Source organism: Myxine glutinosa, chromosome 7 (genome assembly GCF_964187855.1).
Source record: "Myxine glutinosa chromosome 7, kmMyxGlut1.1, whole genome shotgun sequence".
In the NCBI taxonomy this organism is placed as follows: domain Eukaryota; kingdom Metazoa; phylum Chordata; class Myxini; order Myxiniformes; family Myxinidae; genus Myxine; species Myxine glutinosa.
Window position 1 is genome coordinate 161,449,696 of NC_136267.1, and position 13,122 is coordinate 161,462,817.

At 49.0% G+C, this 13,122-nt stretch overlaps 1 protein-coding gene and 1 long non-coding RNA gene across 4 annotated transcripts in view; one reads left to right on the top strand and one right to left on the bottom strand.

Moving 5' to 3' along the window:
- The window catches only part of UBTF (upstream binding transcription factor), a 67,633-nt gene extending 59,117 nt beyond the window's left edge, over positions 1–8,516 (bottom strand). The window contains exons 1-2 of one of the 3 annotated variants that reach the window (XM_068102740.2): positions 7,995–8,103; positions 3,240–3,412 (exon numbers count right to left, since the gene is read on the bottom strand). Coding sequence is in view for 1 of the 3 variants with exons in the window: in XM_068102738.2 (XP_067958839.1) it covers positions 8,191–8,308 (118 nt within the window). In the remaining 2 variants the exon portion in view is untranslated. Of the gene's footprint in view, positions 1–3,239; positions 3,413–7,994; positions 8,147–8,190 lie in introns of those variants that run through there. The other 2 variants (XM_068102738.2, XM_068102739.2) reach the window with 2 other exon arrangements.
- LOC137417024 (uncharacterized) overlaps positions 1–13,122 on the top strand; it is a 44,006-nt gene that overhangs the window by 2,631 nt on the left and 28,253 nt on the right. The window contains exon 2 of the long non-coding RNA XR_010982372.1: positions 793–820. This is a non-coding gene — a long non-coding RNA (uncharacterized LOC137417024). The remainder of the gene's footprint in view (positions 1–792; positions 821–13,122) is intronic.

Here is a 13,122-nt window from a genome sequence, read left to right on the forward strand (position 1 = left end):
AACCTTTGTCCCTTATGGCAATGCACACCTGTAGACACGTAGTTAAGTCCCTAGCGCAACATTAAATGATTCCCTTCCCCGACATGACTTTGGAAGACGGACAGGCAAGGGGGGGGGGGGGCTCGGGGCGCCGCCGCATGGACCGCGGCCAGCTGCACCTACGAGCTATGATCACGCTACATCCTACGTGCTATACCACGCCCAGGAGGGCTGTGATCGGTTGGCGCGAATGGACGCGGGAGGTGCAAAGCGGGTCGACAAAGGGCGGGAAGGTACGAGGCTCTGGTTGGGTGCCGCGCCGAGGCTGACGTCACCGCCAGAGGTTATAAAAAGAGCGCGCGGAACTCTGCGCGCAGATTGCTGGCCCTGGCAGTCCCGGTGCGATCTTGAGTGGAGAGAGTCCTGTCCCTGGTTGCGTTGGCTTGAGAGTTGGCTTATTGATCGTGTGTGAAGATCGACGTCGTGGTGTTTGGAGCGGTGCTCGGTGCTGTGGTGCTGGAGCGAGGGACCTCGTGGGTGCATCGGGGCCAAACGGAGCCGTGTTGGACGGCGGACAAGACAAGACGAGGGACAGATAAGGCCGCACGCACCATTTTACACACCATGACGAGACAATTCTTTTCGTAATTAATCCTCCTTTGTTCGTTTCTGAGTCCGGTGTGTGGGATCCCAATTTAGTTACATTATTTGATTATCGTCGCGTTTCTCTGTCCCGATTCTTTTCAATAAACCCTTGTATTATTTTCCATCCCCTTTTGAACTTGTGCCTGGTTGAGTTAATTTTCCTTGCAGGATTGAAGCTGCCGTCGGCGCGATCCAGGTAAGCTTTTGCCGCAGCCTTCCATTTTCCTTCTTCCTCCCGCACTTATTAATATTATAGCACAATCCGTGTTTGGCCGTCGCCTCCAATAAAACCGTTTAGGCCTATCCACGGTCTCTGGTGTTAACCGGAGTCGCACGACAATACTAACGAAATGTGAGTTTGTCAATCAATTATGTACCACCGAAATGTGAGCACAATATGTCTGTTAATTATGTACTTACGAAATGAGTATGTCTATTAATTATGAACTTACGAAATGTATGTCCATTAATGATGCACTCAGGAAATGTGAGTTTGTCCATTATGTACTTACAAAATGTGTGTGTCCATGAATTACGTACCATTGTAACATGTGTGTCCATTAATTAGATACTAACAAAATGTACGTGTCCATTAACTACATACTAACAAAATATGACTACTATGTCTATGAATACTATGTCTATTAATTATGTACCATTGGAGCGTGAGTATGTCCATTAATTACATACTATTGGAACATGATTACGTCCATTAATGACGTGCTATTGAAATGCGAGTATGTCTCTCAATTACATCATATTGGAATGTGAGTATGTCCATTAATTACATAATATTGGAATGTGAGTATCTCCATGAATTACATACTTATGGAATAAGTGTAACTATGTCTATTAATGTTGTACTCTAGAAATGTGAGCATGTCCATCAATTAAATACGGATGAAATAAGTGTACTACATCCATTAATGTTGTACTATAGAAATGTGAGTATGCCGATTAATTACGTATAATTTGAACGTGAGATCCGATTGAACGATTTGACTGTACGTCTTAATTATATACTATCGGAACATACCTTTTAGGCATTTAGACCCCTTTCTTCCCCTTATATACCTTTGACCTTTGAATACCCTGAAGTCCACTATGAACTTTGAAGACCGTTTGGACAATTCCGACCCTTTAGACTTTATATTACACCTATTAGACCCCTATGACCTTTTAACACCCTTTCCGACCTTTCAATTGCAATCATTGACCTTTTATTTAGTAAATCCTTCCAGCTCCTCCCCCCCTCCCCTTCCCACGCCTCCTGCCCCCAAGCCCTCTCCCTCCCACACTTCTCCCTGCTCTCAAATGTTGTGGTTGTGTGCTTCCCCTTCTCTCCCCATCTTGTCTTCCACTCCCTCTTTTTGTGTGTTTTGTTTGTCTGGTTGATTTGTTTGTGAAATAAATGTTAGCTCTTTCACGAGCCTCGATTCAGTATACAAAAAAAAATTTAAAAAAAAAAAAAAATTCTTTGCCACATAAAGTAAGTCCTAGCAAGAGTCTGCAATCTCTGATTGCTTTCTAGCCTTATATTATCAAAGGTTTGCGTTCAGATAAAGGATTATGTCATAGAAGTCTGCTTGCAAGCCAGGTCACACTGACCCATTTATGGTCTGATCTGACCTTTACCATATTTTGTTATTCCATAAATCATTACATGACCACCAATCTTTCGCAGCAAAAATACTCGGCATTCAGGTTTGAAAAAAGCAATATTTTGCAATGTTCAACCTTGATCATGTGGCCACCTGTTTTATGTGGCCACGCAGCAATACCGGATGCATCGACCAAATAATTTCTGTGTTTTGATGGCGTTTTTTTCAGGTGCGATTCAAGAGGTTTCAATGGGGCAGTTTTGATTTTACATGGACCGACCGAAGGTCAAAATATGTCAACATCGGAATGAGAAATTAGGGCAGCCAAAGCACTGATTTTTTTTTTGCACTTTTATTATTTTTCCTCTTTAACCACCACAATTATACCCATGTTCTTGTGGGGTTGGCCATGATAAGTTTTTGGCCCAAGTCTTTCATGAGCAGGCTGGCCAGGCCTGACATTCCACTAAAGAGTAAGGGCAGGAATTTGTAATTTGTTCATGGTGTCGGCGATTGCTCACCTACTCTTCGTGAAGGGCACCATGGAATCTTTAACGTCCACTAACTAAAGCCGGCAGATGGGACGTCCGGTTTAACGTTCATCCAAGGGACACACACACACACACACACACACACACACACACACACACACACACACACACACACACACACACACACACACACACACACACACACACACACACACACACAGCACCCTGCCCATTAAATACCGGAATGGCAGTTTGCAGCTGGCTCGGGATGCAGGCCTATGCCAGATAGCTTATAAGTGAGTGTGTATACCTTTGGGCCATCCTGTCAGTCCATTTTGCACCGTTATTATTTTGTTACATTTCCTGACGAGTGAAAGTTAAGGGCCACATTTGAATTTGTTTACGAACTTGCGTGTATGCTTTACTTGTAACGTTTTGGCAAAATTCCTTTTCAATAAACGTAACATTCTTAGAAATATGGGAGCTTAATAAGACCGACAATGAAATTAGTTTCCATATATACGTTGAATATGGAGTGGGTGTGTTTAAGGGTGAGGACTGCGGAGATCTCGTCAGATGCACGACTCTGCGATGAACGTCCAACCAGCTTGATAAATCTGCCAATCTGCCACCATTCACCGCTACACTTGAATCGAACAAAATTCACAAAATTCACAAAATCACAAAAGGTTGCACCTGCAAAGACACCAACACCACAAAGCAGTTACAATTAGTAGAAAGCAAAACATGAAAGGAGGTGTGCAGACAAGGTGTGGGAAGTTGTACTCGAGGTATGAAATCACCAATTTAAAAAAAAAAAAAAAGTATATCAAAGGGAATGACAGAACAAGTTAGTCTTTGATGCTCGGCTGGGAGCTTCGATTAAAAGCATTTCCAACACATCTCTTTCCCCATGAATATTATATCGGGAGGATCCAAGCACAAAGAAGGCACGAGGCCATCATTCATTTGCTCCGAAACAGTCGTGCAGAAACATTTGTACACGAGGACCAAAATCCCAATATACGGAGGCTTGTTTAAATACCGTAATGATGTAAATACTATAATGGAGATTTAACGGCAGCAGAATATCTTTAAACAATCAATTTATTTTATTTTCTTTGGCATTTTCAAGTGCGCTTTGTTTATGCCTTGTGTAATGACAGCATTTGATGCATTCTCATTCCTCCGTCATTGGATTGAAATAACGCCAGCTCTTGATCAGTACAAAACAGGTGAGCGCATTTTAAAAGAGCACCATAATGTTTGGATTCATTTGGAATTTCAGACCACAAATAGGATAAAACACAAGGACCAAGTTCCACTGCATACATCATCCACGATATGGTATAGATCACTGCAACATGACCTCTTGTTATAAAGCCATATTATGCGAGCCTCCTCCTCCACCTCCTCTCCCTGTTCCTTCCTGCAGCAGAATCCACTCCAGGGATCACCAGCAGCGCGCACAATCCCTGGGAATGGCTCGGCTGCAACATTGCATGCCTGCGTCTCTGGGCTTGGCTGCAGCATCGCCTCTCCACCCCAAAGGATCTGCAAGCTCGGCCAGGCGCGTCTCTGCCCGGGCTGGTGTGCAAAGCCGCTCGACCGCCCTCTATCCCACAGCGTGTGTGCAAGCAAGCTTACCCGCCTTTCCAACAACCCGGCTCGCACTCACCCGCCTCGGCTCATCTGTAAGCTCAACCGCCTGCCTTCCAGGCTGGGCTTTCCAAGCCCGACTCACCGTGACGCCCGCACGGCTTTCTTGCCGGCAGCTCCGCAAATCTACCTTTGTTACCGCGCTCACCATCACCCCAACAAGCCATTCCCACCATCACCCCTACAAGCCATTCTCACCATCACCCCTACAAGCCATTCTCACCATCACCCCTACAAGCCATTCCCACCATCACCCCTACCAGCCATTCTCACCATCACCCCTACCAGCCATTCTCACCATCATCCCTACCAGCCATTCCCACCATCACCCCTACCAGCCATTCTCACCATCACGCCTACAAGCCATTCTCACCATCACCCCGACAAGCCATTCTCACCATCACCCCTACAAGCCATTCTCACCATCACCCCTACCAGCCATTCTCACCATCATCCCTACCAGCCATTCCCACCATCACCCCTACCAGCCATTCTCACCATCACGCCTACAAGCCATTCTCACCATCACCCCAACAATTCGTTCCCACCATCACCCCTACCAGCCATTCTCACCATCACCCCTACCAGCCATTCCCACCATCACCCCTACCAGCCATTCCCACCATCACCCCTACCAGCCATTCCCACCATCACCCCTACCAGCCATTCCCACCATCACCCCTACCAGCCATTCTCACCATCATCCCTACAAGCCATTCCCACCATCACCCCAACAAGCCATTCCCACCATCACCCCCACAAGCCATTCCCACCATCAACTCGACAAGCCATTCCCACCATCACCCCGACAAGCTTTTCCCACCATCACCCCAACAAGCCATTCCCACCATCACCCCTACAAGCCATTCTCACCATCATCCCTACAAAGCCATTCCCACCATCACCCCCAACAAGCCATTCTCACCATCACCCCCTACAAGCCATTCCCACCATCAACCCGACAAGTCATTTTCACCATCAACCCTACAAGCCATGCTCACCATCACCCCTACCAGACATTCCCACCATCAACCCCACAAGTCATTCTCACCATCACCCCTACCAGCCATTCCCACCATCACCCCAACAAGCCATGCTCACCATCACCCCTACCAGCGATTCTCACCATCACCCCGACAAGCCATGCTCACCATCACCCCTACCAGCCATTCTCACCATCACCCCTACCAGCCATTCTCACCATCATCCCTACAAGCCATTCCCACCATCATCTCACAGTCTTTTTAGCCGGGGTTGCAATAACTCCCGCCTGCCATTCTAACAGGGCTCGCCATCACGCCCGTCCGCCATTCTAGCTCGGCTCGCCATCACGCCTGCCTTTCTAGCTGGCTCACCAACACACCCGCCTGCCTTTCCAGCCGGGCTCGCATCACGCCCGCCCGCCATTCTAGCTCGGCTCGCCATTACGCCCGCCCGCCTTTCTAGCTGGCTCGCCATCACGCCCGCCCGCCTTTCTAGCTGGCTCGCCATCACGCCCGCCTGTCTTTCCAGCCGGGCTCGCATCACGCCCGCCCGCCATTCTAGCTCGGCTCGCCATCACGCCCGCCCGCCTTTCTAGCTGGCTCGCCATCACGCCCGCCTGTCTTTCCAGCCGGGCTCGCATCACGCCCGCCCGCCATTCTAGCCCGGCTCGCCATCACGCCCGCCTGCCTTTCCAGCCGGGCTCGCCATCACGCCCGCCCGCCTTTCTAGCTGGTTCACCAACACACCCGCCTGCCTTTCCAGCCGGGCTCGCCATCACGCCCGTCCGCCATTCTAGCTCGGCTCGCCATCACGCCCGCCTGCCTTTCCAGCCGGGCTCGCCATCACGCCCGTCCGCCATTCTAGCTCGGCTCGCCATCACGCCCGCCTGCCTTTCCAGCCGGGCTCGCCATCACGCCCGCCCGCCTTTCTAGCTGGTTCACCAACACACCCGCCTGCCTTTCCAGCCGGGCTCGCCATCACGCCCGCCTGCCTTTCTAGCTGGCTCGCCATCACGCCCGCCTGCCTTTCCAGCCGGGCTCGCCATCACGCCCGCCCACCTTTCTAGCTGGCTCACCAACACACCCGCCTGCCTTTCTAGCTGGCTCGCCATTACGCCCGCCTGCCTTTCCAGCCGGGCTCGCCATCACGCCCGCCTGCCTTTCTAGCTGGCTCGCCATCACGCCTGCCTGCCTGTGTTATAGCCATCATGCTTACCCGAGTCTCTGCACTAGCTCACCACCACACCTGCCCAGGTCTTTGCCCCAGCTCATCAGCATGCCTGCCAGGGTATATGCCTCAGCTCGCCACCACAACTGCTTGGGTCTCTGCCCCAGCATGGCAACACGTCAACCCTGGTCCCTGTCCCATCGTGCCACCACACCTGCCGTGATCTCTGCCTCAACATGCCTACCCCGGTCTCTGCCCCAGCACATTACTACGCCTGCCCTGGTCTCTGCCCCCAACACATTACCACACCTGCCCTGGTCTCTGCCGCAGCGCTCCAGCACACCTGTCCGACTCTCTGCCCCAGGCCTCGTCACTAGGCCTTCCCGGGTGTCTGCCCCAGCAGGTCACCATGCCTGCCCATGTCGTTGCCCCAGCGCTCCACCACGCCAACTTTGGTCTCTGCCCGAGCACACCACAACACCAGCTCAGATCTCCGTCCTGGTGCACCACCTCCCAGTGTCTGGGTCTGCCCGAGCACAGCACCACCTCCCGGTGTCTGGGTCTGCCCGAGCGCAGCACCACCTCCGCTTGCATCTCTGGCGCAGCGCAGCTCGCCATCACGCCTGCTCGCACCTCTACCTATGCTCACTACCTTCACCCATTCTCGCCTGAAAATTCAGCATTCCTCCTCTCCTCGGGCTCATGTGCAAGAAAGACTACATGTTCCACCTCTTGGGCATGACGGCACTCCCAGTCCCATGGAGTGCAGTCTCTACCCGTCCAATCCGACACGTGAAAGCTCCGCAAATCGACACGGATTGCCACAAAACACGTTTTGAAAGGCCGAAAAATCATAAAAAGATCCTTCAAAGTAATAAAAAAACAACCAGTAGCTATTGATAATGTATGTGGAGAAACAATGCGGGAAAAGGCACGCAGCGAAGAAAGGACTTCGGGGCGGGCGGGCCGGGCGCGAAATGGCGCTGCGTGCGAGGAGCCGTCGGCGGGACAGGCTTCGGTCACCCTAACGTCGTCTACAGTCAACGTCGACCGACGCAATCGGAACGACGCTCGGACGTCCCCAGCACGGCAATGGACCTCCGGAGGGGAAGCGAAATGACGCGAATGGACGTTCGTCCGTTCAGCGCGGAAAGCGCTTCGGATCGCAAATAAAATGGGGAATTGGTACGTGAGCGGTGTGTGCGGTGCCCCGTGGTGCCGGCGGTTCGCTCGGCCGAGCGACGAGGATCGTCGAGCGAGGAAGGAGCGGGCGCGGCATGGCCGCCGTGAGGGGAATGCGGCGCCAACACGGCTCGGCCTTTCCAAGACGGCGACAAACTCGTCGGAAACGGACAAAATCACGACGGTAACGATAATGAGGACAACGGGGAAGGTGCGACGCGCTTCGAGGAAACATTCAAGGGTTAAAAGGAGCAAATAACCGAGCGAGGCCGACCGGCTCACTCACCGTGGTGCGCCGACGATCGGGGCCGGCGACGGGAGAAAAAATAAACACCGAGAGACAAAGAGAAGGTCGGGCCGGTTCGGGCTGCGCTCCGAGCTCGCGAAGGAGAAGGGAAGGGCAGGCGAGAGAAGGGGAGGCAGCGGCTCGGCGAACGGAGGGAGGGAAGGGAGGGGACGGGGACGGCACGACGAGCACTCACCGGGCCCCGAGCCCGCCGGCGCCCGGTTCGGCTCCAGCTCGGGAATGCCTCGACTCGACCTCGTCTCGCCGTCCGACACGAATCCATTGGCGCCTTCGGCCGTCCTATCGACCTCCATGCTACACCCTCTCACTACGAAGGAGCGACCCTCCGCACACCTCGTGCTCGTCCCATCCCGAGGAGGGCCCACTCTCCCCGCTCGCTAATCCCCTCGATCCCTCGTTTCCCTCTCCCTCCGCTTTCTTCCCCGTGTATCCCTCTCCCCGCGCTCGGTTTCTCCCTTCTGGCCGCTGTAGTTGTTGCCTCCACTACTCTCCGCCCACCGCACCCGGTGAGGCCACGTGGCGTCGCGTCTCAAACCCAAACTCGCTCTTCAAAACCTCCTTCATTCCTTCAAGTTTTTCTTTTTTTATTTTAAAGTTTTCCAATCGATTGATTTGGTAATTCCGTTCATGTCACTTGTGAACCTTCCACAGGTGATGTGCACACTCTCCACCATTAAAATGTTCCCTTCTGCTCACACTTGCACACCTAACACGAGTAACAAACACCCCTAGAATGAACGAACACATTGGACAGAGGATTTCCGGACAACGACAAACGTTCACTCACGTGCACCACGTGACGTCACGGGACAAGAGGTATTTTTAATTCAAAAGAGTTTCATCAGATTTCTAAGATTATAATTTTAATTTTTTCCCAACATATATATACGTATAAGCCATATAAAAGCCATATAAACATATATGGCTAACAACTAGCCAGATAAAACAATGTGTGTGTCTGTCTGTATCTGTCTGTCCCCCTTCATAAGGCTAGGTTTTAAAGGCTTTGAGTAGTGCTTTATGAGGGATTTGGGGGGGGGGGGGGGGGTTAAATGGGCAATCTTTGAACACGACTGTGTGTCCACCGGTTAAAAGACCTAAAAGACTCCAATGACCCAGAAGACGCCAAAGACCCAATGGACCCCAAACACTCAAAATACCCTGTAGACTGTTAAAGACACAAAATATAATGAAGTCCTAGAAGACCCCAAGGACCCAGAAGACCCCAAGGACTCTGAAGACCCAAAATACCCTGAAGACCCAAAATACCCCAAAGACCCAAAGGACCCCAAAGACCCAAAAGACCACGAGGATCCAAAAGACCCAAACAACCCCAAGGACCCAAATGACAAAAAGGACCCAAAAGATCCCAAAGACTCAGAAGAACCCCAAGTACTCTGAAGATCCAAAATACCCCAAAGACCCAAAAGACCCAATGAAACCCAAACACCCAAAATACCCCAAAGACCCAAAATACATCAAATACCCAAAAGACTGAAAAGACCCAATGGACCCCAAAGACCCAACATTTTGGTAAGACCCAAACACCCAAAAGACCCAAAAGACCGCAAAGACCCAGAAGACCCCAAATACCCAAATAGGCCCCAAACACCCAAAATACCCTGTAGACTGTTAAAGACACAAAATATAATGAAGACCAAGAAGACCCCAAGGACCCAGAAGACCCAAAGGACTTTGAAGACCCAAAATATCCCGAAGACTAAAGATACACCAAAGACCCAAATGACCCCGACAATCTAAAAGACCCCAAGGACTCAGAAGACCCCGAAGGACTCTGGAAATCCAAAATACCCCAAAGACCCAAAAGACCAAAAAGATCCAATGAAACCCAAACACCCAAAATACCCCAAAGACCCAAAATACATCAAATACCCAAAAGACTGAAAAGACCCAATGGACCCCAAAGACCCAAAATTTTGGTGAGACCCAAACACCTAAAAAACCTAAAGGACCCAGAAGACCCCAAATACCCAAATAGGCCCCAAACACCCAAAATACCCTGTAGACTGTTAAAGACACAAAAGATAATGAAGACCAAGAAGACCCCAAGGATTTTGAAGACCCAAAATACCCCAAAGACCAAAGATACACCAAAGACCCAAATGACCCCAAAGACCCAAATGACCCTGAGAATCCAAAAGACCCCAAGGACTCAGAAGACCCCGTAGGTCTCTGAAAATCCAAAATACCCCGAAGACCCAAAAGACCAAAAAGATCCAATGGACCCCAAACACCCAAAATACCCCAAAGACCCAAAAGATGCTGAAAACCCAAAATACCCCAAAGACCTAAAGACCCAATGGACCCCAAATACCCAAAATTTTGGTAAGACCCTAAGACCAAAAAGTCCTCAATGACCCAGAAAACCCCGAATACCCAATGGACCCCAAACACCCAAAATACCCGAAGACCCAAAATACCCTATTAACTGTTAAAGAAACAAAAGACCATGAAGACCCAGAAGTCCCCAAGGACCCAGAAAACCCCAAGGACCAAGACCGGAAAACTTCAAATAAAGTGACATCTCATGGTACACTTTCATGCCTTTTCATCAATCATGAAACAAAACTATTGTGCGCACTTTCCATCCCAGAATACGTAAACACCTAAAATGAGATAAACCTGTGCACTCTTATCAAACGAATACTTGCCTTCGTTAGACGTCGCTCTCCATTGGTGGAAAATCCAAACAATAGCTTTGAGCAACTTAAATTACACAAAGACGTGGTGACGACCGCACGATGAAAAACCCAATTGACCCAAAACACCCAAAGTACCCCTAAAGACCCAAAAGACCCCGAAGACTCTTAAATACCCAAAACACCACAAAAACCCAAAAGACACTGAAGACCCCAAATTCCCCAAAGACCGATAAATACCCTGAAGACCCAAAAAACTGAAAAGACCCCAAGAACCTTAAAGACCCAAAATACCCCAAAGACCCAAAATACACCAAATAGCCTTAAAGACCCAAAAGACCACAAAGACGCACAAGACCCCCCCCCCCCCCACGACCCTTAAATACCCAAAAGACCACGAACACCCAAAAGACCCTGAAGACCCAAAAAACCACGAATACCCTTAAATATCCAGAAGACCCAAAATACACCAAAGACCCAAAATACCCCAAGGACCCAAAAGACCCTTAAATATCTAGAAGACCCAAAATACCCCAAAGACACAAAATACAACAAAAACCCAAAAGGCTCTGAAGACCCAAAATTTCCTCAAAGACCCATAAAGACACCGAAGACCCAAAACACTGAAAAGACCCCAAGACCTTTCAAAACCCTAAGACCTCAATGACCCAGAGGAACCAAAAGACCCCGAGGACTCCGAAGACCCCAAAGAAGAGTAATTATCTCTCTTACATTGGAATTGTAGATGGTGGCTTGCAAACCGAGCCTCAAGGTCGGTGTATGGAAGCGTTTTTTTTTAAATCACAATAAATACAAGGCACAGGGAGGTAACATTCGCTGAACGTGACATGCAAATTGCGCAGAGTAAACCGAGTGTTCATTTATGTCTGTAGAATATCTAATAAATAGAGAAGATAAAAGCACACCTGACACAAGGCCCAGGCTTCAGACTTTGGCACTCTCACGTGGCTGCGCCGTCAAATAAATTCTTCCAACCCGTCATTTGTGACGGGTTTTATACCAGTATATTATAAAACAGGAGTGTCTGTCTGTCCGTCCGTCCCCAAACTACTCCCTCAGTTTTGGGGATAGCCCCGCCAAACCTTATGTTGAACGTTTTGGGGTCCCAACGGATGTTTTAAGGTAGGTTTCCTGGGTTTTTTTTCACCCATGTGTTTGTCTGTCCGTTTGTCTCTGAACAGAATATCTCAAAAAGTTGTGGACGGATTCGGACGAAATTTGGCAGAGATGTAGCGTATGTGACAAGGTCGAAATGATTACCTTTTGGTGAAGATCCGGATTCGGATCCGGCTACGAGAATTTTTTTAGGGATTCTTCACCATTGGGAGATCGGGCCAAAATGATGCATAGCAGGATATCTCAAAACGTTGTGTACGGATTTGGACGAACCATGGTGGACTAGTCAGGGAATATTGCAAAAATCTGGGAACAAATTCCTTACCAAGAAATTTCTTCACCAATGTGTTTGTAAGGGTGTCCACTAACACATTTCAAAAAGTTTCAATTCAAGTCCCCTAGGGGAACCCGTGACAGGGGTCAACAGGGGTCAATTACCTTTTTTAAGATCAAATTTTTCTTATATTTACATTCTAGGTCACAGTATCCGACAGAAAGCATCAAAATTATTCAAAGTAGGCTCATTTTAAAGCTAAGAACATATCTGACATGGTGATACCTAAAACAAATCAATATGTTAAAAAGTTTACACAATTTTGAGCAAAAAATAATAATTTTTGGTCATTTTTGGGGTATAAATTAACTTTTCTGGTCTACAATTCGTCTTCTAGGTAGATACCCCTTCGTTTCATTTTTCTGAAAGTTTCCAGCAAACTGCCCAAGATATGCAGCCTTAATGTATTATAAGTAAAACATTCTGGTATTTATAAAAAATTGAAACTATGAAAGGTCACTGACCTTTATTGTTTTCCCTTATTGGAACATAAATTGTAATAACCGTTACAGGTATTTTTCTTTTGTTACCCTAATTTTTTAACCCTAGCTTTTTCCTTTGTAGGGCAGTACAGGCTAGCAGTATGGACGTAGACATTATTCCTGCACCTCCGCTCAATTGCTTCATCTGTGAAGGCCCGGAGACGCCAGCTCAGAAGCTCGCACAGGCAACTCCTAAAGGCTACCCTACTCTGTTGGCGTATGCAGAAGTCAGGAATAGTGATTCTGGCCACAAGTGCTGGGTACAAACACTCAACCACTTCTCCGATGTCAACCAGCGCATGGAGGAAGGTGCCAAGAAACATGGTCCACTCCACAAAGACCTTGCCAAAACTCGGATGAAGCGAGACGCTGAAGCAATTGGACTTGCCCTGAAGTGGTTGGAGGAGAACAATCCCTTCGACCACGATCGAGACAAGCATTTGCTTGTATCGACCATGCAGGTGAAGGTCACACCTAGCCCGTCTTCACGCTGT